The sequence below is a fragment of the Aptenodytes forsteri genome, unplaced genomic scaffold, assembly GCF_000699145.1.
Source record: "Aptenodytes forsteri isolate BGI_AS27 unplaced genomic scaffold, ASM69914v1 Scaffold320, whole genome shotgun sequence".
NCBI lineage: Eukaryota > Metazoa > Chordata > Aves > Sphenisciformes > Spheniscidae > Aptenodytes > Aptenodytes forsteri.
This window is the reverse complement of record NW_008794890.1, coordinates 1,628,747-1,654,844: the sequence shown is the minus strand read 5'-3', so window position 1 is coordinate 1,654,844 and position 26,098 is coordinate 1,628,747. Positions and strand designations below refer to the sequence as shown.

Genomic DNA, 26,098 nt, shown 5'->3' with positions numbered 1-26,098 from the left:
TGTCCAGGTGGCATAGCAGGTCGTTAACTGCTTCCTCTTGGATTATGGGGGGTTTATGCCATCCGCCATCCCTGTCTTCCAGCTCAGGGGGCTGAGTACCCTGAGGATAACTGGGTTAAAGACTGAGGCAAAGAAGGCATTGAGTACCTCAGCCTTTTCCTCATCCTGGTGACATTTTTTGTTGTCTTTAACGACAGCGGCCATTTAATTTAACTGCTATAATATGGCTTTGGCTTAAATTAGAGGCTAAGTATGAGGACTGACCTCATGCATCTGTTGGAGATTAAGTCTTATGAAAGTGAATCTTGCTGTTAGTGTCTTATCCAGAAGCTCTGCAACTTACTCTGCATTTCCTATACTTTGCTTTTCTTTCAGTGGGCTAAGTGTCTGTTACTGTATACTTTAAACTGTTCTCCTGAAGTTGTTTTCTGATGGTTTTCCAGTATGTCATCTAGGAGGTCTTTCTGCCCCAAATCAGTTATTTCTACAGAGGAAATAGAATTGATTGTAAACTAAGCAAATCAACCATAAGTTGAAAGATGTCAATTAAAAGGATGTGTTATCCATGGACAGGTCATTATGCAGTTGTAGCCATTACTGCTTTAGCGCATTGATGTAGTGCAGGGGGAAAGCACAGTGAAATTTTTCTTACCAACAATTTTAATTAACTTGTAGTTGATTTCTAGGAAGATAAATGGTTTCATTACAAAGTCTTACAATGAATACCTTCACCGGAATTAAACATTCATGGAAAATTCCTGACGATTGTTCTGATAACAAAACATGAAAATCTCTTATGATCTTCCCAGATGTCTGTAACCTCATTTATAAAGTCAAATAAATGAAAATACCTTGCTCACAGAATGCCCTTTGTTTAATTTACATAACCTTATTCATCATGCCATAATTTAATTAGGAGGAGGAAGAATAGCAGGTCAGCATTCAGACTATGTTGAGGGCTGGATGGAAAAACATTTTTTTTTTTTCCTAGGAAAAACATATGAATTTTGTCCATCCCTATAAGGGTAGTTATGTAATAGCAAGAATTACTTGGCTGATACTGAAATCTGAGATTTAGTTCAGTATGTGAGAACAAAGATACCAACTGAACAAAATCTAAACAGTTTTCTATTGCAATCATCTGCCTCTTCTGAGCATAGAAGAATAAGGAAGAAATGTGGTAACATTTGTTTTGAAGAACACGATAATCAAACTATAGAAAGTTAAGTAGTTCTTCAGAGAGCAACGATTAAAATATCACTAAATGTAACAAACATGTTAAGTGAAATGAAAATAACTAATGTGTCCATTCTAGCTGTATGCTGACTGCACCCATCTTTCACCTAAGCATGCACTCCATGGTGATTTGAGCAGCAATGAAACACCTAAATCAAACAGTGTAAAATAAAAATTCCCCTCAGACACCACCTAACCCTGAAGATACTTCAGCATTAGAAGTATCTGAGGGCTTGACTTTAAAAGTACCTGGTTTGTCTTCTGCTTATGTACACAGTTGTCCAAGGCTGAGCAACTAAATGTGTATTTTCTCATGAAGTCCATTTGGGATCCAGTAAACCTACCTTCTGTCACTGCAAATTAGGAGATTTGTTTCTGTGGGATACTTTTTCTTCAGCAAAATATCAGAGAGAGGCAAGCTGCCATAAACAAGAAATGCAGAGTAGCCACACAAGCGTTAGTACCCTGTTGAGTATTACCCTAGTTTACCTTGTTACTCCCATGTAGGTATGTCCCTTGTAGGCATTTAAAATGTGCATTAAAACATGGTTCTTTTTTCTGTTTCTTTAGGCTACAGACCCAGATGCTGGTGTTAATGGTCAAGTTCATTACAGTTTGGCAAACTTCAACAATCTTTTCCGAATCACATCAAATGGTAGCATTTATACAGCAGTTAAACTGAACAGAGAAGTAAGGGACTATTATGAACTTACTGTTGAAGCAACAGACAGAGCTGTGGACCCTCGCCGTTCAACACTAACTTTAGCGATCAAGGTGCTGGATATTGATGACAACAGCCCTGTTTTTACTAATGCTTCCTACACGGTCTGTGTGCCAGAAAATCTACCACCAGGTACTGTCTTCCTGCAAATAGAGGTAAGAAAGCATTATAGAGTGAAGAAGATGTTTTGTAAGTGTTCTGCAATACTAAGCATGTTCTTATTTAACTTGTCAGTGAGACTGCAGTAAAAGATTGCAAACTGGAGCGGGGAAAGTTATGACACTTAACAGGCTGAAAAATGCATGACCTTTAGACAGGTACAGAAAAATACTTTGAAGCTTAGGTTCATTTGGAAATAAGTAATTATTAAAAAACGAACAAACAAAACCTACGCTACTATTGTCATTTCTTGGAATATTGTTGTACACATTTAAAGTGCTTTTGATTTTTTTTTTTGAAAGCTCATCATATTGCTTCTACCTGTTTACATTAGTAGCAAAAGAGAGCTTCATCTCAACTGATTTAGGCATTGAAGTCAAACCTCGATGTCTAACCTCACATTATGGTTAATGGAGATAAATAGTTGCTTCCAGAAGCAATTCATCCAATACCAAGATCATAATCTAAAATAGCTGGAGTAAAGTGAAGTGAACACCTGGAGGTGTTGTCTTCTCTTCGCTGACTATAAAAGATGCTCAGACAAGTGAGAGTTAATTGTTCCAAGGATGAGCTAGATCTGTAAAGACAGCTGAGATTCACTTCCCGCAAGCAGTTTATATATCCTCCTGATGTTTTAGTCAGCATCCTTTAATGAGAAGTATCTGTCCTGAGACAATTTCAACAAGAATGGTTTTCTCTGAACCTGACTGCAGATAAATCTAATGTCAAGTTACAGATAAAGCAATCACATGATACTCCTTATCCTGATGAAAATTAATATTCTTTGTCTAAATACTGGCATGAAATAAAAATATCCATGCTGCCATACGGGGTGAGATCAAACACCTGATTAGCCCAGCATCCTCTCCCTGGCAGTGGCCGATAGCAGGTGCCCAGGGAAGAAAACAAAAACAGACTGAGCTTCCAGTGACTCTTGCCCAGAATATTGTGCTTGTTTCCTGTGGCGAGTATCTCTGGCTTTTATAACCTTAAGTGGATTTGTCTTCCTTGTGTTTGTGCAATAGTGTTAAGTACATCCAATACTATTAGAATAATATAACGAAACTAAAGTTGTTTGCATTAGTTTGCTTTTTGATGTTCTTTAAATCTAGTAGGGATGTTTTGTGAAAATGGATTTTGTTTGGTTTTAAGTACATTTTTTTTTTCTTCTGCATGGCATGCTCTAGGCGAAGGATGTTGATCTTGATTCTGATGTTAACTATCGAATACGGACACAGGAAGCACTACAGTATTTTGCACTGAACAAGTATACAGGCGAGTTATCGCTTTTGAAGTCCTTGGATTATGAATCATTCTCTGACACAGAAGCAACCTTCACCTTTCTTGTGGAAGCCTTCGATAGCAAGGGCACTATGCCTCCTGGTCTTGCTACTGTCACAGTGAGACTAAAGGTAAGAGGAATAACTTGTCAGTTGATAGCATCCTCTCCTATTTGTTACAAAATACTTCATCAACCCTTACAGGTGTCCTGATGAAAGACCAGAGAACGCTAGCAGTATGTCTGCTTTCCTGCTTTTTCACTTGTATGAAGCTATTGCCTTTTTCTGACAGCAACTTGTTCAGTTAAACGTACACTTTATAACAGCTATAATTACTTTTCTATATGCAATTACGTAGTTAAATCTTTGATCGCAGATTTATGAAGTACAAAAATACCTGACACATACATAAACGTTTAGTCCTTTAGAATCCCTGAAAGGTTGAAATAAGTACCTAATGGAATTGTTTGCAAAAACTACACCATCACGTTTCAGTTAAAGCTCTCATAAACTGTAATTTTATGAACCATTGGGGTGTATTGAGTGCTGATGTGGCACACCATATCCTATATTTCAGTTTCTGCTGCTTGAAAATACAGAGCTGCAAAGGAACAGGCTTATTTAGTGGTCTTGCACAATGAATCATTTTTATGCAGAGAGATACAGCATCAGCTCTGGGTTTCAGTTATCTCACCAGTAATATGGGGATAATGGTTTTCTGTTTGGTAACAATCCACAAATGAAAAGCATTTGTAGCTGAAACATTAGCACTTACCTATCTTAAATTGGTTGATATACTCATATCCAAGAGGAGAGGATATTTTAGATGCTCCAAATCATACCTCCTTGCATTCACAAAGGTGCAGTTCTGGAGCCAGTCAGTCGAGTCCTTTTGCGCAGTTGCTTCATTTTTGTTGACTTTGTCAGTGAAGAACTGTGAGCTGTGGGAGAGAAGAGAGTTTAATTAGTTGTATTTTAGCTAAGAAGCAAAAATTTTAGCAGGAACAAAAGCATAGCTCACAAATGTGAACTTCATATCTGGCAACTTCAGTTTAAATGTAAGTCTGCGGAAAGTATTTAGCATATATGAATCAGTCTCGGGTTCAGCTTACTGTGTATCTGCAGATGCTATGAATTGCCACATGATTTTGAGTAATTCTGTTTGTCAGTCTCTACTGAGCTCAGAATTATTTTAGGGACGGTAACTGTGTCCGATTATTAGCTTTGATGACAACGTAAGAAGGCTTCTACAATACTGCTCCATCTCTGCAAAATTTCTGACTGAGATGCAGGTCACCTGTTTCCTAATAGTCTGCACTATTCCCCAGCAGTTTCCAAGTCAATCAGAGAAAACATAGCTTTTGACATCATTCCTTGAGCCTTTTCTGTGATACTTTCAAGGAGGAAGTTGCTCAAACTGTTTTTTTCCTAAAAGAAACTTTTTCCCAGCACAGTGAATTTTTGAAAGAATTAAGTGTTTGGCTTTGGGTATTTTTCTTGGGTTTTTTAAAGGTACTTGTTTTCAAATAGGACTGTATTCAGAGAAAAGCTGTAGTCTGCGTCATAGGGCTGAACATATGACCTGTAGGATTGTGTGTTTGTATTGTATTCATTAATGACAGGGTACAGGGAAGCAATACAGTTCAACTCGGTGGCCTTAGTGTAACAGCAGACTGCACTGTCAAAGGAGGTGGTGTGGGAATAGGGAACTTAAGAAGGGGATTAGTAGGATCAAAACACAGGTTTCTTGTTTTCCTGGAAACTCTTCCTACACATGAGCAACAAAAAGGGAGCATGATGATACTTGTTTGGAAAGGCAGTATGTGAGAGACTGGAATACTAGGCTGGAGCCAGGACTAACAATTTCAGCAGTAAAAGGTGTTAGGCTGGGGACAGAACAGGGCCTGAAAGTGAGGACAAGCAGGTTATATTTTAAATGAGACAGAAAAGAAATCAAAGTAGTAAGTAAGGGTCATACTCAGTGACAGGCTGACTTTTGCAACAGATCAGTGGACATAATTAAATATTATATATATTGCTGAGATTAAGATGATGCTTAGGTTCCAGCCTTGAGTGACAGGTAGAACAGTAGTCTTTTGAGTAGCAGTAGAGAGAATGGGGGAGGGCTTGCGGAAAAAAACATTTTTAATATCTCATTTTGTTGGGCAGATGTCATTAATGAATTATATGTCAGATGGTAGAAATTTAGAACCTTGGTCACAAAAGATGTCTAAAATAGAAATAATGGTTAAATTTGAGCTTATAGATGAACTTTCCAGATACAAAATTTACAGGGCGGGGGAAAGGTGGAAATCGAAATCAGAGCCTTGTGCTACCCCTGTGTGAGATGAGAGGGATCCACAGGAGGACACCTTGAATGGTTGATTCAAGAGACAGAGCAGCAGGATAGGGGTGCAGAGTCTTGGAAGCCAAGAGAGAACAAGGAGAAGAGCAGGCCTTGGGTGTGGAAAGAAGTACAGAAGTAACAAAGCACGTTGCAGTGCAGTTTGGGTTTGTTCTTAATGGAATAGACTCATATTCCCCCTTGTTCTGAAGGGGGAGAGCTGACATGCCTTTGCTGGGGGTGAAAAGTCCTGATCAGTGCAGAGAGTGCAAGGCGCTAAAGTTCCCTTGAGGATAAGAGGTGGAGCACGTCTTATACAGGGCCAATGTCAGCACATCCTGGTAAGCTGACGGAGGGAACTGATTTCTGTCCAGCACCTCAGCGAGGGTGTTTACAGGGTACTGAATCTGGCCCTAGGTCTTGAATGCATGATGGCATAAATGACATGGTCAGAGCCTCATGCACAGTGTATTGCCTGATTCCAATCCAGGCTTTTATTCATCTGCAGTCTTAACCACGGTCCGAGCTCCTGCTTTAGGGCATAGCTAAATAGATAATTCCTGATAAGCATGGTCATCGTTTCATTTGAGTAATTTATAAGTTTTTGTTGACCAATTAAGATGTCTGCACAAAGAATTGAAGGGGTTGTAAAGCTCACGATTTCTGCCAGACCATCTGCCAAATCAGAGCCTGTGTTCAGGGACAGGGTGCTTCTGCGTGGGGATGAACATCCCTCTGCCATGGCTCTGGAGGAGTTGTTCCCATTCAGCCTGTCTCTTGCTCCTGCTCTGGGACCAGGAACTGGATGTGTCTGATTCTTCATAGTAGTAAATGTGCTTTTCCTTTATTTAGAAGATGGTATTAGAGTAATTATTTTAATACAGTGTTTGTGACCCCAAATAGGAAGTAAACCAACTGCAGATACACTGTAGGCCCTAACATAACAGTTGTGCCGATTGCAGTCTTTAATAACACAAAATTGAACTAGAGAAAACCAGAAGCAAGCATTAAGGCAATAGTGGGTCCAAGCAGGGAATTCATGTAACCGTTAGGGATTCAGTCCCTATAATCCTCAGAGTGTTATTTGTATTACAGAGGTCTCCAAGTCCTTTTGGGCTTGTGTTGCTCTGTTAACATTTGTCATTTTTCACAGTCCAGCTCTTAACTGAAAGTGTTGTAATTTTTAATGTGTAATAGGATTCTGTTAACCAACAGATGGACAACATCTGATGGTTTCATACATTATTTATGTGATATAAAACTGAAGGAGCAGCAGTGCAGTATACCCATAATCACACTGATCTTTGGCTTGGGGGAGGGTAGATAGACACACTGACTTTCTTTAGACTCTCACTTTCAGCTTTTGGCATGACAAGTTACAAATAGTTTGTATTAACCTTCCCTGAACTTGATCAAAACACAGATTGCATAGCAGAATACTCACTGCAGAAAAAATAACTTAATGTTACCTGCATGTCAGTATTGAAATACATTATTGGCCACTGCTGCAGCCAAATGGCCCTTTACATTGTATGGATGTCTTAGGACTCTTTCTTTGAAGAAAGCCAAAGGTAAATTAATAAATTGTTGCATCCTTTCTAGTATTACTGAGGAGAAATAGTATAAGTGCACTGATTTCTTCTTGCCAGAAAGATGCAAACCACCTCAAACAGACTGAGATTTTTCTTTTTTCCCCAGTTCTCAGATTCCTCTCGCTACTTTCATAACTTTTCACCTTAAACTGACAGTAGTAGTGAGTCATCTTGTCTTGGGATTGCACAAGTATTCATCCAGAATAATTGATGATTGTAATCTGATCTGTAATCAAGAACACAAAACTTTTTATCTGTTTTTTTAAATATATATATATGAAAAATTATACAGGTTAGACATAGCAAATTTTATCAGTCTTGAAAACATAGTTTAAGGGATAAAAACATTAGCAACTCCAGGAAACAATTTGTGTGCTGTTTTTCAGTGGTTTGCCATTGTCAAGGCATAATTTCTCTCACCATGAGAACAGCAGAGATTTGCATTCACCCAGTGTCTGAGAGGGCTGAATTGTTTGCTAGGAGTGCCTGTAGTGCATATTGCAGTATGCACAAGCATCCCCTCACAATATAAATGTTTCCCAGTATTGGAAGAAGCAAAATCATTACTGTTCAAATGGTGTGGTTATTATTAGGATTTAGCATTTAAAAACAATTACTATGGTAATAGAGCTTCTTAACAGAAACAGGACTAACCTTTTTCTAGTTTATATTGATCTTAAATGAGTAATGTGTTCCTAAATACATATTATAAGAATTTCTATATCATGGGGCCTGTAAGGTACTTGCATATTTTATGCTGTGACCTCCTCTTATTATTATTATTACCAGCATTATTTTTGTATTACTTTATGTCTCTTTCTTGTTTGTTATAATTGCTTTTTCTCCTCCTTCTGCGTTCTGGGATTGGTATTCTTTTTAGTTTTTCAAGTAGAGTATGTAGTGTAATGAAGCCATTACCTCTGGCTGATGATTCAAAGTGATAGAGCAGCAAGAATAAGTAAAAACAGATTTACATGTTTCTAGCAATGCCATATTACGACACTGCCTACCAAATATTTCATATAATTTCTACCATGCCTTAATCCTAGTGGACTGTTATAAACATTATACAATGAGTTTCCAGATTTAGTAAAACTGACTTTACCCATGAACATCAATAAACATATTGCTATCATCAGAGAGTACACAAACTGCAACAGTCAAACTAGTTTTTCAAGAGACGTATACCATTGAGAAGTTGGAAGTCAACATATGCTTTAGATGATGCATTATATGCATTGATTGGTACTTATTGTGGGGGTGAATTTGAATCTTTCATAATCACTATGCTAAGTCTTCCCTTCCTTGGGAACTTTGCGTAAAAGAAAAAAAACCACTGTGCAAAAATGTGTAACAGCTAAATCTTTCTGGCATGGTAGCTCTGAATGGTCCTTCATCAATGTGACCGTTCTTGCGGTGCTTCATATTCAAGTTGGAAGCAAATGGCATGATCTTGGTTGTAATGATGCCATAGCAATACAGAGCTCCGACTTGCTTAGACAAGAAAGCTCCCTTTGTTTCTCTGACAACCTGTACCTTGAATCAGAACAAGGAGAAATATAATTTGTTTGCTTTTCTAGCGTGGGAGGGTTAGAAGAAGCTGCATGTTTGTGGATCAATCACCCTCTCAAACCAAACAATCGGAGCCAACAGTAAAGCAAACAAAATAAAGGTGTGATGGAGAAAGTATGCAGGAACCCAGCATTTGAGACAGTGGAATTAAATGTTACGGCAGGACCCTCCCCTCTCACAGATCACGTTTAGTGTACTGCTGCAGAGTGCTGGGGAGTGAGTGGCTTTAGTGTCTATAAAATGCTTAAATTATCACTAGGAAAGAACGGGAGAAGAGGGATCCACAGGTTGTCATTAGGGAGACAAACCCTGCTCCACCAGATGTTTAAATAGCCAAGCTTACGTGTGGCTGCCACTGCTTTCTCTTCCTGCAGGTATTTACTAGAAATTCACTCAAGCTTTGTTTCTAATGAGCAGGTGAGCAATACATCATTGCTTCATTATGGTGGGATTTCATGTTACAGTGAGATATAATTACAATAATAATGAAAATTTTCTGCCAGAAACTATACAGGCAATGAAGGATACATGGAAGGTAAAAGACAGTATTGAATCAGTTAAGGTCAAACACATCATCAGTTTCTAATATTTCTAAAATAAAATTTAAGTTACGTTTTTTCAATAAATTTACATCCATGAAGTTAATCCTTCCTTTCTAATATGTAATGAAAACCATTTCCCATTTAAAGAATAACAGGGCGGTCCAGCACAGCAGCAGCACATAACTTACAGGAAGGTTAAAAAAATGAGCTGTATTGCCTCCAAAATGTAACTGCTTATTTATCTCTTTCCTAGTGGCATTAATGGAATAACGGGCATGGTGTTGGACTACGGTGGCAGTAAACAGATTTTTTTTTTTTTTTCCCCAATCTCAGCTTATCTGTTCAGTCATCTGCTAGTCATTTATTACCTCATATATTCCACTATGAATATTATCCCTTAATTTATATTATGAGCTACTTTAGGGCTTGCTGAGCACTAAACATGAAAAAAAGGCAGTTATACCATGTTAACAAGCCTCTATTTTGTATAGCTTCAAACAAGAAGTAAAGAAGGACTGCACACAATTAAAATTCAAAGTCCCACTTCATACAATTTGTCATAGTATCTTGTCAGCATCACCACAAAGATTTTGAACTTGCTCGAAGTTACTCAGCATTGCTTGATTCTCTAACCTCAGTCCTTCTAAATTAGTCACTGTGGTTGATATATAAATCTAAAATATATTTCAAATACTTGTGGCACAGCTAGGAGTAGTTTTCAAGTAGTGGCTTACTGCAGTGGACTTAATGTAAATATAAAATTGAAATGATACCTTAGGAAATACCTCACAAATAAAGGTTTGCTTGCAAACTTAGGTACGTGTCTTGAGGGATGAATGTGCTGGTGAGATGCATGAAACTTAAAGGAGAATACCTTTAAGGGTGGTATATGTTTATTAGAAGAGGCTAAGAGATTACATAAAGAATGGGAAGGGACTTCAAGTTCTTAATACTCCAGTATCTGGTGAAATCAGGTATTTCTATGTTATGCTATGTAATGAGTTCACTTTCCGCCCCCTGCCCCAAAAGCTGCATTTTTCATGAGTCAAAACTTTGAAAGCACTCTTTTACATATGTAATTTGAAGTGGAAATAGTCACAGTATTTTTCCATCACCTATATGATTATTGATAATAAAACTAACTGGTTACTGAATCTGTAAAAAAAAAAGTTTTAAAGCTAAGAATCAGTGAGATAAGTGATAAGTAGATTTTTTCCATTACTTTTATCATATACATTAGGAAGTATAAATTGTTCTGTGCTCACCTTCTTTGTATAAGTTACAGAAACTGACTGATTAAATGAAAGTACGAATTACAGAGGAAACAAAATGGAAAATAGCTTAAAAAGAATTATTTTACCTCAATGATTTTAAGCCATTGTACAGTTACTCCTTTCTAATCCCTTTGCAATCAATTTGAAAGGCTAGATGTACCTGGATGTGTAATATTCTCTTGCTCTGAACCACTCCGCAGAATTATTTGGGTAAATTACAACAAATCACTCATTTAAGTTAATAATACCAGTCTTTTAACTGAAGGATGAGAGCTTGCTTGAAATCTTAAGATCCTAGTTATTGTTCCACTTCTAGATAGTATATTAACTGCCTACAGTAGTCCTTTAGGGGATTGGTAGTGGTTGTTAAGGCCTGGAGAATAGTGTTGTATCCTCTCAGCTTGCATGAATGTTTGCTTAGTGAAAGAATAGATACAGTTTACACGCATGCATGAACATATATATATCAATCAACTCTTGGCACGGTAGACTTTTAAGGGAAGAGGAAAAGAAAAGATAATCTTGTAGGAAAGGGATTATAGTTGAATAACATCTTGGTTTTCTTTCAGAAAAATAAACTCACCTGTGAGAGAATGGTTTTTTGAAGCCACAGCTCAAATTTTCAGTTGTTTCAGTGCTGAGTCTGTGACTCCAAATCCGGAGACCTTGTTTCAGAAGAGCTTTAAAACTTATTTTTAGACTATCAAGTAATTTAATACCACTGTGACATGAAAGCATATGAAATTTGCATTTTAATATTTAATATTAAATTTGTACATTTGTACTGTTCTGAATAAGGTTGATTAGCATCATATTGAAAGGCTTTGGAAACTTAGTAAGTTTAATAATAGAAATATAATCAAATGAGGATTTGCAGAAATTGAGAAATTACAGAAAGAATTGAGGGCACTAGATGGCTATTACCGGTTAGCATGAACCAGAGGAATGGATGGTAAGAAAGTATGGCACTTACAGATGCTGTAGCTGAAATGTAATGATGGTAGAAAAGATCTCATTCTGTGTGAACATCAATTAGCACCATGCGGGAGAGGTTTCTGCCAAGGGATAACCTGCACTTGGCATTTCCATTAAAGCTAAGCAGAGCTTCAGGAACCCATTGCAAAGCATAGTTGCATCAAAATGAAAGCACTTGCTCACTTGGGCCCCAAAAATGTTTTGTTAAAGGGCAAGATAAGGCCTTGTGGCAGAGGTCAAAGATCTGGTAGTTAACAGATGAAGAAACTGAAAATTATTGTGAGAGATTAGTGTGAGCGAGGCTGTTGCACATGGAGGGATGAGCCGGGAGCCGCGGGTGACCCAGTGTGGGCAGTGCCCTCCCCAGCTGGGTGCAGTCCCTGTGGGGACAGAGCCAGGTGGGCAGACCAACCGGCTCCATCGACAGCCCCAGACATGGTAAGGGCATGAACCCGGTCTGGCGTCTGTCCAGGGAGTCCAGCCAGGAGCAAAAGGGGATGGGGCCAGAAGCAGGGCTGGAAACTGGTATCCTATGGCATCACTGAAGCAGGACTGAAGGCCCCAACTGGGCTGAAATGGCGTCCTGGGCCCAGGGGCAGGGTGTTGGGGAGCCTAGGTGAGGCTGGTCTGGGCCGTTAAGGGCTATGGGTGCCCTTAGGGCCATGATATCTTGTGGCCTTTAGGGTTTTTTCATTCTGATTATTTAGTAATGAAATCTCTTGGATTTCTTTTTTTTTAAATAAGGCATTGAGTGACATCTTTCTATGTGTAAAGAAACAAGAGGAATAATGATGTTCAAGTACAGTGATACCAAAACACCTCTTTCTTTTCTGTAGAAGAGAGTTTCACGGATATAGTAGAGGAATGTTAAATGCGCCCTTGGAAGTCCCCAAACAGCAGGGGATTATTAAACACTTAGAGGCAGCTCAGATGGGAAGCCACCAGCTCTGGTAATGTGCACATAGACTTAATTGGCAGATGTTCAAAACAAAATGACAGTAGACAATTACAGATACATATCTGTAGTTGTACAAAAAGATTGGGAAGGTTTGAAAATTTCAGTGTGTGACATATGCTATGCTTTGAAGTAAACCTTTTTACTTTCTCCCTTTGTGGGATTATATTATGTACATTTAACATTAGTGGAAGGAGGGATCGCTTTGAAAATACATTTTTTTTCCTAGTTATTACACGTGTGGTAGAAGTCAGCAGACTGCAAAAGGAGCTGTAAATGCCTAATATGCATTTATTAGCTCAGACGCTGTTCAGTCACGCTGTTTTTTATAGCAAGGGAATGTTGATTTCCACTTAGATATAGTTAACTAGAAACCTTGGTATCAGCAGGTATAATCAAAGAGCACAGTCCTGAAGTGGTAGGAGAAACACGTGGATGTACTTACAAATGCTTTATGAAACTATTTGCAAACCAAGAAAATGTAATATTTAAGAAGCTAACAAACTTACTGAGTGATTTTGTCAACAGGTCAGAAATAGGAGAGTAAAACATTTCCTCATAATAGACTTTTAGAATCTTTATGGTAAGATGCTTTCTGCTTAGCAGTTCAGAAGAGAGGCAAGAAGAAAGGGAAGCTTTGTGCAAAATTGCATTTGTAATGCAGGCTCCCCAGGTAGGCACCTCTGCACGTGTACTCTGTTGGTAATGGTGAAAATCTTTTAAATGGTGTGATTCTCTTTGTGGTCTAGATAAATCAACAGAATCTGTGATTTTGGTGTTCTTTGACAGGAATTTGTCCCTCTGGAACTGTTCAGCAGATTAATAATTAGATTTTCCTGTCATGGAATTACAGCTATTTTAATAAATAATCAATGCTTGATTATAATTAGGTCACATACTACAAAAAACAGGAATTAAAAAAATCAGACTGATTTTATAAGCTCCAAAAAATCCAAACCCTAGATTACTAGATGTAAAAAAGTATAACCCTGTTTTCGTAAGAAGGAAATTGGGAGAGGGTAAAACGTTGATTTTTATGGGTGTTGGGGGAGGAGAGGCTTCACTCCCATTTGGTAGGGCTGCCCTCTAGTGCACTGCAGGCTAAAGGCAGCAATTTTTTCAGTGCAGTAACAGGGTTCCCTTTGTAGGATAAAAGGGCATTTGCACAAATTATTATGCCTGAGATAGATATAGATATGTATACATAAATATATGTATATACACATAAAGATATATATCAAATATATTGGAGTGTCATCTGGAGTTGCTTCTGTTTGTGTGGAGATAGCTGATGAAAAATTAACTTTTTACTCTTTATTTTTCTCTTACAAAACAAGATTTCTACCAAAACACATTTTCAAAAAAATTTATTATTCTTTAGAAAGCCTAGGTTAGTGGTAGTATTCAAATCAGACAAGTCTGTCACTCATTGTAATGTTGCATTTTATTAATTGAAACATGGTAACAGTCATGAGCTGCAGCTGTAGTTCACTGGAGTGAGAAGGGGCCACATCCTGAGCTCATCACAGCTGCCTTGCTCTCAGCAACCAGCAGAAAGGAGCTGTAATCCCAGTGTATCCGGCTGCTTCCTTCAGGCAGGATTTTCCAAATATCCTGGAACAACCATAGCAACTCCTGGTGCAGTTGACCTTCGCAGGCTTTGCTGCTCAGGTTATGTTTCTGAAGTGTGGGTTTTCAGAGAAGGGGCCACATCCTGAGCTCATCACAGCTGCCTTGCTCTCAGCAACCAGCAGAAAGGAGCTGTAATCCCAGTGTATCCGGCTGCTTCCTTCAGGCAGGATTTTCCAAATATCCTGGAACAACCATAGCAACTCCTGGTGCAGTTGACCTTCGCAGGCTTTGCTGCTCAGGTTATGTTTCTGAAGCGTGGGTTTTCATTTTCATACGCACTTCTCGATCCTTTGGGAGGTGGATCTGCAGGATCCACTGTGAGGTCAGAGAGGAACACTGGGACTGCTCCAGTTTGTGACAAAGGCTGTCGTAAATCCTGGTGACTCCAGGATCCAGGAGCTGCCAAAGTGGCTGAGCTAGGGTAGCCTCTGCTCGCTGCCTGTGAGTACGCGGATCTGTGCTGTCCGTGCTGCGCTGTGCACACACGACACCCTGAGCTGAATGCACTTCAGATGAAGTTAAGGGGCGGTGATGGTGCAAGGAAGAAGGCAGACATTTGAATCCAATTTGTGTGTTTCCCAGATTAGTGAATGAGGAGGAAGAGGGATTATTTCACTCAGATATTAAATGCTTACACTCTTACCTTAGCGGAGTATAAGCATTAAAGGTCTCTTGGTGTCACCATAAATTAAAAATATATTAATGTCTGTGAAGTCCATTTAAGTTTACAAGATAATTTTATGCTGGGAACGCTGTACTGCAGGTATTTTTCTTCTGCTCTAGTTGTATATTGCCCTCCCATGTCGGCAGTCACCTAGTTTAGTATTAGTACATTACAGCTAGTGACTGTCTTAATGATTTTTAAATTACATATTGATTTGCTCCTTAATGCCTTTCCTCCCACATGCTTTGTTTCTCCTCATTGGCATTCCTAGATGACTATCTTAGTTCACCAACATTTTTGTTCAGCATTTTCGTAATCTTTGCAGACAGGTCAATATTTGTTTCCTACAAACCTTTTGCTAAATAACAACCCTTTAAATCTTGTGAATGAGATGTGTCTTGTTCAGAGGGTAAGGAAGTTGGTCAGGAAGTGGGATCATTCACATGCTAAGGGTGACGTCTGAGTTAACAAATGAGTTTGCATCAAGAAATCTCTTACTACGTCTTCATTTGCTTTTGAAAGTACTTATGTGGATTCTCAAGAACAATAATATTTGTGCTTCCTTCACACTTGATTCTTAATCTTTGTGCAAGGGAAAGATGTAAAGATGTGTCCTGTTCTGCTTTTATGTGCTGCCCAGTGTGAGCCATGTGAAACAAAACCAAACAAAAAGTGGTAGATAAAGAGCATCTATGATAGAGAGAAAGCTTTGGGGGTTTTATTTTGTAAACAAAGATGTATAAAAATATAATAAATCTGCAGCTAGATGAGCAGTGACACAAAGGCTGTTTTGTATTTATATATAAATATGTGGCTGCTATTACCTTACTGTCAAAAGACACAGCCCAAGTATTTTAAAGTGAGATATATAGAGAATCCATTACCTATATTTTACATTTACATATTTTTGTGTGTGTCTGATATTTAATAGCAACCTGGATATGTGTGACTGAAGCAATGAACTGTGAACAGTTATAAGATGCTGCAGTTTGCCCATAAGAGCTTGTGTAGGATTATGCCCCAGATTTAAAAGGTGATTACACTACTTCTTACTACCACTTTGTGGAAGGTTACTACCCTATTCCTAACCTGTGGTTAGGGATTGCACTCTCATGCTGCATCCATTTCTAACACCACCATTTAGTGGTGTTTCAAGCAGAAGCCATCAGGTATGGAGTAATCTTCAGTTTCTGTGCAAAAACATGTCTATGTCTTTGGTCTCCAGTAATGACAGAAGCCCAGTGCTTTCTGTAAATGTTACCTTTTTTCCCAAAGTCCCTCTGTGATGAAAACCTAAAAACTCTGTCTCTGTATCTGTCAGGGAATGCTGAACACTACTCACTGTTAAGTCCACTTCGATGAAGAAAATTGGATTGGGAACCTCGACTACAGGGGCACAGGTTTTGGGGGTGGGATGGGGCGGATCATGCCCATGACCTCTTGAGCTATTTACAGAAAATACAGAGTGTGCTTTCTTTCTGTGCTCTTAACAAAATCAGATCTAGACTGTATTCCATCCTTGGTGGTGGTGCTTTTTGCAAGAAAGTCAGTAGTTTCTTTTTGTGACCTTTTTGGTAACTCTAAGTGTCCATAATATGTAAAGAGAAATTATACCAGTTGGAGATGATAATATATGAATTTCTTCAACATGTCTCTAACAAAATCTCTACTTGCTCTATCGGGAATTGCCCAGAAGAGTAGTTCTTCCTACCACCTCTGAACCAAGACTTTTACTAGAACAAAGCAAGCTTTACAACCAAAAAAAGCCCATTTCCATGTCATCTGTGTGTTTTGCATGTTAAACCTTATGCCTGCAAAAATCCCTGTTCTGCTTCTAGCAGTTATTCATCGTAGACATTTGTGATGAGTACATGAGACTTGATCACCTGGCTGTAATGAGAGTCTTGCTTTCTGAAGTGCACTTACTGCAGCTGCATAATGAGAAGACCTGTGGTGATTCTTATGGGGAACTTTTATTTTGTGAAAAGTGGAAACATTTAAGCTTGAACTCTGCTATAAAAAATTAGTGGCTGCCTTAGGATTCAGGAAGAGATGAGTGGGGAAGAAAAGCACATGGAGCTGTTCTGTCTAGATATGACTGAAACATTTGGTGCCTGTTTGGTTGGCTCGGCTAAGGTTTATGAGGCACAATCATGCGTAAAGCTTGTCTTAGAGGAAAGATAAGTTAGAGAGGCAGAAGGCTTTCTGTGTCCTACTTTATGCTTTGCTTTGTATTCCTGTGTATTTTGTACTGATGCATGTATCTTGAAAAATAGATGCATTAAGTAGGATGACTTAGTCATTTTCTATAGCAGAGGATGTAGTGTATCGTCTTTAAACAGGATTACACTTTCCAATACCTTAAGTCACAGATTTTCAGGTGCTAAGGTCACATAAAGGTATTCAAAAGATAACAAAACATCACACAGTGATTCTCCCCACCCCCCAGTGAGCAAACAGCAGAGTGTGATCTCTTGCTGCTATGCCAAAGAAAAAAGACCAGGTATGGCTGTGGATTTGCAGGTGCACAGAGAGATGGATTCAAAATAAATGAATAAATACAGATAAAAGGCTGGGTTATTTCAGAAAATTAACCTGCTTCATGGAGGTGATCCTAAGCATCCAGATCATGGGAAGCAAAAGCTGCAAAAAAATAAGTTATCATAAGCATAGTATTGGGTCATTACCCCAGGTGGAGACTTCATATGGAAGGTCAGAAGGTGTCTTCCCTGTGTGTATGCAGTTTTTAAAAGGTTGTGTATCCCACTGGAAAACTTGCAGGGTCTACAAACCAAAACAGTTCCACACGCACTGATTTACACAGTTGTAAGACCTATGCATGTAGTGTTGTATCACATTTCTCCTACCATACTGGAGATTATTTTTAATATTCCATGCCTAGGATTTCTGTATTCATAGCTACTTTGTGTCTGCTTCAAATAAAGTAATTCCCCATCTTTTCTTTGAGTAGAATGGCTGTGAATGGAGTCTTACAGTGTGAGATTGCTGTATGATGTTGGTTTCTTTGCCAGAGCGATATATTGCTCTGGAGTAGAGCTTCTGGGAGCAAAATGGAACAAAGGATACCTTATTTTACAAGTACGATGTCAGTTTGAAGAGCCGTGAGAAACAACATTGTTTATGTGAAATAGTCCTGGATATTAAATTTTCAGATGAAGTAAATTATTTTCTTGCAAACAGGTCAAGAAATTGAAATTATAAGATTCAATGCCTGTAATTCCATGCAAAAATGCTAATCTGTTTGAATTTGAATGTTTTTCCAAAATGTTTTCATTTGAATGCTCTCCTAGTTTGAATTGCCTAGTAGTCACTTTTTGATGATCCCGTTGTCTCTTTGAAAATCTGAAAATCAGAGAAAAAGCATTTCCAGTGCCTTGAAGACTTGAATTGCAGACCTTTCAGCAGAAGAAAATGCATTAATTATTCAGGCATTTACTATGTGGACTTGTAACAGTCATTTTTTTTTTTTATATAGATGCTTATTATTCTGTCGTTTCCTCTGATGAGGTATGGATGAATGTTTTAAATGATTGTGTAATATAGCGTGCTAGCCAGTATCAGCATATTGCATTTGCAGCATGGAGAGCTGTGACAACAGGTAGAGGCATCACTGTATAAACTTTGAGAAGCTGTGTTTGCGTGGGTTACCTAAGAGATGGGGGGCACCTGTATTCACCCAGAGCTCAGGCACACATTCTGCTTTAAGGGGAAAAAAGTCTGCTCTTCATTTGTGGATCAGTAAAGTCACTCTTGTGTGCTGAAGGCATATGATGCTTCTTATTTGTTCTGCAAAAAACCCAGAAAATTTAATCTGTGTTATCCATATGTGCAAAACAATGGAAATAGTAGTATGCAAAAATTAATAAATCTGTTCCCAATAGAATTCAAGCTAAGGAGGTGGAACTACAGAAGAAACCTGGAAATCAGTTTTATTAGTAGAATAAAGATTGTGATTTAGAGATGTACATTTAATTTTTTTAAAGGAACATACAGACAAATTTTCTGGAACTGTCTGTGAGAGAATTTTGACAAAAAATACCTTCTGACAACTTATGACAGTCAGAATGAATGCCTTTTTAATAACCTGTGATGCTGGTTGAGTTTCTAAATGTTTGCGGCTCCTGATGTGTGGGGCACCATGTCACCGAGAGCCACATGCATCCGACCGCTGCATCTACCTTAGTGCCAGCTTGCACAATCCCACAGAGCCTGGTGTTTAGGTGAGGTTACATACTTCACACAAGGAGGTACCCATGAATGTATATATACATATATAGCTGTGCACACATATTTAGGTGTGAAAGTATATGTATGTGCATACACACGCTACTATGTCAATGAAATTGGGCTTAACTCAAGCCTTTGAAGCTTCTTTTTGACAGCGTACACATCAGTCTGAAGAACACCATCTTAAGCTCTCATGAAGTGTTGATACTAATCTGACATTATATTTTCCATTCATTTATTGCATATTAGAGGTATCAAACACTGTTAAGCAACAGCAGCTCTTTCATTTTAGAAAATTAGCTAAGCCATGTTGTGTCCCACTGCTTGAGAAGTAGGTGTCATGGAAATCTCTGCTTTGTTTACTTGTGAGACTGTGTTTTTCTGCAGAATTTCCTTCTGTTGATCTGTCTCACATGAATTTTTTTTTTTTTTTTAAAGTTTGGCACCTTTCCCTGATGTGCTAGTTTTGTGCGGTAGTAATGGAATTGAGAGCCGAGAGAGACTGTGTATGGCAAATAGGCTTCCTAATAAGAAAGGAGTGATTGGGTAGAGTTTGAAAAAAACGATTGTGAATGCGTCTATAATTTTGTTTGAACTTCAGAACTAAACTCTTAATTATGTTTTGCAGGATATGAATGATTACTCTCCAGTATTTAGCAAAAAGCTCTACAGGGGAATGGTTGCTCCTGATGCAGTCAAGGGCACTATTATCACTACCGTTTCAGCTGAGGATCACGATCCTCCGGTAAGCAAAAAGCTCCTATTAATACTCTGCACCCGAGACGGAAAAATCTTTAACCCTCATAAGTGACCTAACTCTCTCAACAACAAAGGTGATTATTATGAGTTTCACTGAGCAGTAACTCATACATTTTTTTTTTTTAATGTCAGCCTGTCCTTTGTCATTCTGGACAGACACTGCATTTGCAATGATTGTTCCTGAAGCTGGCAAATCAATGATACAGCTCCTTTCTGTCAGGAGAATTTTTGGGAAGCTCTTTATCCGACTTCACAGTGTAGATGAATAAGAGGAATAGGCAGGAAGGGAAGCCGTGCCTGGTTTTGGTACAGTTCTGCAGCTTAAAGAGGAAACAAAACACAACTTTGTAAGATTGTTGCTTTCTTGATTTCATAGTCATTGTGCATTTCCAGTCTGAGACATCACAGGGTCACGTGGAACTGTACGGCTCACCAGACAGTCCTATTGGATATGCAGTATTTGAACTGAATGCACCTGTTTTGGGGATAAAGTTTATTGCTGCCACTGGCTTTTAGCGCTGTTCCCTGGGGAATCACTTGATTGGCAGAACTGGGCACATATTTTTGACTTGTTAGCTATTCTGAAGGGTAATAGCAATTTTTGTAATCAGAGGTTGATGAACATTGATGACCAGATGATACACTCAGGATGATAAAAGCCAAAGATGTTCTGCCAGCCAGGTTTAATTTTTAATTGTTAGTGTTTGGCATATTAAGGAGAATAATCTTTGGGGAGAAGAGTTCAGAGAGAATGTTCCATGCACATTAAAAGCTGATGGAAGTGCTTTGACACAAATCAACTGTAACTTAGCTAAATATGCTACATAGTAATTTATTTACCACCCAAGGACAGAAAGTTTGTTTCTGTAGTAGAAATAGTAAACAAACTATTGTTTATTTAAAGTATATGAAAGACAGTAGTATCATCAAGTAAGTAATGAATAGCAGTAGTTATCAATTAATAGTGCTACAGAGTATTTAAGGAATGCGGCAGCAGAGGACATAGACATTATTTGAGCAGTAAACAAAAGAAATGGAGAGAGGTGTGCCTTAATGGCTAGTCTTGGACAATTTGAAGGGGAGTATAAGAGACATTGGTGCCTGATTTTGAGTGCTCTGCTTGCAGAATGGAGCCCGAGGTGTGTGTTAAGCTCCTTCCATAGAGCTTAGGATTAAGGCACATTAGAATAGGGTCCCAACCAGCCAACATGTTAATCACAAATCTGCTTAATTAAAAGCAGAATAGTCAGCACATGTATGCATTAGACTGATCAGCAGAGGCAAGTGGGAATTTCTAGTGTGTCTTGCTTTAGAGATGCTTTTAAAAATGCATAGCCTAGGACTGTTCTCTTCATGGCAGGCACCTACGTTCTCCTTCAAAGACACATCTGGGTGTACTCATAGCTTTTAGCATGCAGCAGAGAGATGATGTAGTGGTAGTGCCTGCTCTCCCCTTTGCATCTTGTTATATTAATCTTGCTAGGAAAAGCCTTTCTATGGGATGTTAGAGGCCCCGGCTGCCTTCCCTCTGCTGACAGCAGGATTCCAACCTTTAGCTCTATTGCCATGTAAAATATCTTAACTACTGGGAAAGAGGCTGGCCAGAGTTTCTGAAAAACTTGAGGCATATCTGCCGATGTGTGGAAGTCTTCCTAGCCAGAAAGTTGCTATAAAGGTAACAAGCTGCAGCACCTGTGAAGATCAGGGACATGCAAGGTTAAGCAGACTTGTCCTGGTCCATTTCTGGACTTGAACCGTTATGCCTAAGCAAGGGGATATATCTCTAGTAGCATTGTAGAAGTCTAAAACATAGAACTCCTGGCAATAGCCCTTCAGAGGGCTTCGTAAGTGTTAATATTTTTGTGGCCTACCTACATTCTTGCTCCCACTGCCTTTTTGCTCTGTGGAAGTCTAGCACTTTTGTCTGACCTCCTTCACTGTTCCCTGGGGCACACCAGGCCTAGGTTTCCACCATTGTCTTAGTCACTTTGAAACAGTGATTTGCAGGGGAAAATAGGCTTGATTGCTCAGATCTTACAGTTATTTGCTGGAAAACAATTTTGAAATTGATTTTAAGACTGTTTGATTCTACTCTGTGAATGACTTCTACTGTCACATTTCATGAACGTCTTATTCTTCCATACGTTAGGTGCAATAGTGTGGTGATTATAGAAGGGAAAGTTGGTGAAGTTTCTGGATGGCATTAGAAGCCTGCAAGGGTTATGTTTACACTATATATTGTACAAAGGTATTAGCGCATTTTGCTAGCATTTTTTCCTGAATAAAACACTGTACTACAGGAGTACTACCACCAAATTAGTAAACCTTGCCTTCACATAAATGGGTCTGAATTGAATTCAGCATTTCAGAGAGTTCAACAGATTCTGCTTAGCTGGAGGAGATTCTTTGTTGCTCTGCCTAGGAATGACTTGGGAACCAGGGAGGTAGGAAACACCATTTCCGTTCAAGAGCTCTCATCCTCAGTAGTTAGCAGCAAATAATTCAAAAGGAAACACTCTGCCCATATCAGAAGTGGAGTCACTTCAGAGTGATCTGCCAGTGGAGAGTGGGGAAAACTGGCTGTGCATGACCTTTGAAACTGTGTGATTTTTTGATTGCCACAGTAGAAATCTAAAATATTAAGTTCATTAGTCACGGTCCTATGGACGTGTCTCTGCCCCTTGCACCAGTATGTATTTGCTTCTAGCAGGTTCATCATACTGACCTTTGAGAAAAGTCTGCAGAAAAGGATGTTAAGGATCAGTGAAACTGGGCAAGATGATTAATTTCTATTCCATGGAAATTTCGACATAAGTAGGTTAGTGAGGATAGAAAAAAATAATTATTCATTGGTGCTAGAGAATCACTTTTTAACTTCCTTTTTGTGCAGCTTTTACTTAATAGTATCTGTTGCCCTACAACAAGATATTTTGGTCTCAATAAAGTATTTGCCCATTCTGATATAAGCTCCATTTTATAATCCCTGGGATTAATGTGTTTCAGATATCACTGAGATACTGGAGGAAACAAAATAGTTGAGAAATAGATAAACATATGTTTATAACAATTCTTAGTCCTGTGGAATCAGCATTTCCTAATGCAAAGTTATTTCACTTTTTTATTTAAAAAAACCCAAACCCTTCTGAACTCTCTCCTTTTCTAACATTTCTGTCACTATCACTTGAACAGATAGATGTAGAAACTGGACACGGATAAGCTTGCATGCTGTTTTGTACAGTGGGTAATAACGGCCATCTCTAGGTGGTATGAGAATGGCAGAATAAAAACCTAAAGTGCTTAAGTCTCCCAGATTCCTTTCTTGTGATTACCTCACGTATTTATATGGATTTCTTTTATATGGTTTTGAGTGTTTTATATTTGAAAGATGTGGGGATCACTTCTACTTCTGTGGAGAAATCAATGCACATGCATGAGAGAGAGATCAAAATCACTGAATGTGGGATCCTGTTTATTACCATTATGACAGGCATAAATGCATATGACAGTAATGTTAAGATAATGTTCTTTGAAATCAACTGTTGCATTTCTTTGATTTTTACGAAGACTTAAAAATTAAGTTACCCTTAGGCATTTAATGAATACAATAGTCATAAAAGCCAACTATGGAGGAAAGCTTTTAAAATAGTTTTTGAAAGTTGGTATTTTATTTCAAACTAATGGCTAATAGTTTTTACTTTTAAAATAAAAAAGAAGATAGAGAAAACTATCAGACATGAATGGCTTTGTTTCTTTTCCTGACTGAGCCAACCTGTTTTGATATTTTGGGCTACAGGCAAATCTCTGTTTATTTGGAGCTGGCTTTGATATTAAGTGGTGTCACAAAGTATTTGATATGAATTCACCAGAAATTGTTTTAAAAAACACACCACCTTTTCTCTGTTCAGTAAGAGTACCTTCCTCTAAACTTGCCTTAAGGGAAAGAATATTCTTCGTTATCGTTATCAATGTTTTAGTTGTTTGTTTTGGGTTTCTTAACCTGGTGGAATCTTATTCGCACAGTACCAATACATCTATTTTATCAGTTGAGGAAAAGAAATACTTATCTATTAAGAAAATAATTGTGGCTTTAAAATATGCCTGATTATCAGGGCAGGTCCAATAAGAGCCTAACTAATTTGAAGTATCCAAGCCTGAATTTTTCTGTTGTCATTTTCCAAGTAATGTAGGCTATTCCCCTGTCAACATTAAACTCAGCCCAGAATAAAAGTCAAGCTAGATTTTTTTCATCGTCTGCAATAAAAGCTTTTCAGACCTAATCAGCTCTTCAGAGACTGCCCACTGTCTTCAGCAAATCCCAACCTTGCTCTGCATTGTCAAATTAATGTGGATGGGATGAGAATTCAAATTGAAATGCTCAGCACCTGCATGTGATTTCTCTGCAGATAAGGCAAATTTGAATTTTCCAACAGCGGAAGAGCATGTTCGGGGTAGGAAGGCGGTGGTGAATGGTGTCAGTGGAGTTTGGCTCTCCATTTCACCCCATAGTCACCATCCTCAGCCCGTTCCTCCTCTGAGCTGCTGGACTGGGGCTACTGTGGTGTTGCCCTGTTGTTCCTCCTAGTCCCTCAACAGCAAAGGTGACAGCAGCAGTGACAGGCATGTAAGTGGTAGAAAAAAATTTCATACCACTGAAGTCAACCTTAATAAATCATCATCTGTAGCAAAGGATTGCAGGTATTTTACCTACTGTGTTACTTTTTGACTGTGGAAGTGCTCATTCAGTGATGTTCCTGAGAAAAGATAATTTATCTGCAGCTTTTGACTTCTACAGGACAAGTCATAAATATAAATGCAAGCATTAAATTGTCAGTGAGGGTGGCATGGGTACAAGAAGTAACGTAGGTGAAAGATGAGAGGTTGGAAGAGACTTGTGGCATAGAGTTTTCTGGTTTACAGTAGCAGTGTATTTTCTAAGTGATTTAGAAACTTATAGCATATAGATATGGAAGTGCCATGAGTGACTACGATACGCTTCCAAAAACAGTCACAGGAAGTAAGAGTGAGCTTTTACTCTTAAATGAAGTACTGTTTGATTAATTTATTGGAGATGTACGTTAAAGGTTATCTTATTGTTTTTCTTTAAAAAACTTCCCTCATCAAATCTCCATGCAGTAAATTATTTGCAACTCAGTGTATCTTACATGTATGAATGTGTATATGTGTGAATGAAGTTGGGATGTAGATGTGTAATTTTTGTAATTTAACTTTGCAAACCTGATGCCTAAAACATTTAGCCATCGTTAGAATGCAACTGTTAATAATAGAATTGGTTTGGTTGCAAAAATCCATGGATTTCTGGTTACTGTTAACACTTACTAATTCAAAACAAAAATTATCTATGCTAGATTCAAATGCTCCCAAGTAGGTATTTTGTTATGTTTTTATTTTGATCTGTGGATTTCAAAGTGGTCAAAAAAATCTTGGCCTGAAGGCTTAAGAGATCTCTGATAAGTTATTCCTTCAGGTCCTTAGTGAAATGTCAATTAAAACATAGAAACCAGTGCTTTTCACTAAAGGCCAGAGCAGGATTTGAAGGGCTGTCTTGAGCAAATGTCAGTTTAAGTTCTTACCAGTTTCTCCTTTCCTTTCTTTTCCAGTTTGAATTCACTTTTTTGCAGTGACTGAGAACATAAATTATGTTTCAGAATTTACTTTTACGTTTGTTAAAAACACTCTTAATTTGAAATACCATTCTGGTAATTGAAATCTGGTAAATATTGATTTACATGTGTTTCATGGAATATCGTAAATCAACATATTGTCCTTTGGTTTATTGGAACAATCCTCAGTATATTTTTCTACAGTTTAAAAATAGTTATATGGTATCTGACTTTTCAAATTACTTAGTACATGCTATTAGTTGCTCACCCTGTCTTTCCCAGAAGAGCTTACATCTAATTCCAGACACGCTGCATGTAAAGGGTAAGAAAATACTAAGCAGAAAGCAACAAGAACAGTCCAAGGGAGCCAGAGTGAATTATGGTAATAGACTAGAGCCATGTAACCATGGCTGCCAAGAAAAAACTTGAGTACAGCTTCAATTCTTTCTAAATAACTGGGTATACCTTAGTAAAATCAAAATTGTCAATTTTACAAACATCACAATTGAAATTGTTGAGAGAGT

At 38.3% G+C, this 26,098-nt stretch overlaps 1 protein-coding gene across 3 annotated transcripts in view; it reads left to right on the top strand.

Annotated features, from left to right (window-relative positions):
* The window catches only part of PCDH15 (protocadherin related 15), a 387,556-nt gene that overhangs the window by 258,338 nt on the left and 103,120 nt on the right, over positions 1–26,098 (top strand). For all 3 annotated transcript variants that reach the window (XM_009275078.2, XM_009275076.2, XM_009275077.1), the window contains exons 18-20: positions 1,807–2,112; positions 3,304–3,528; positions 19,823–19,939. In XM_009275078.2, coding sequence (XP_009273353.1) covers positions 1,807–2,112; positions 3,304–3,528; positions 19,823–19,939 — 648 coding nt within the window. The remainder of the gene's footprint in view (positions 1–1,806; positions 2,113–3,303; positions 3,529–19,822; positions 19,940–26,098) is intronic.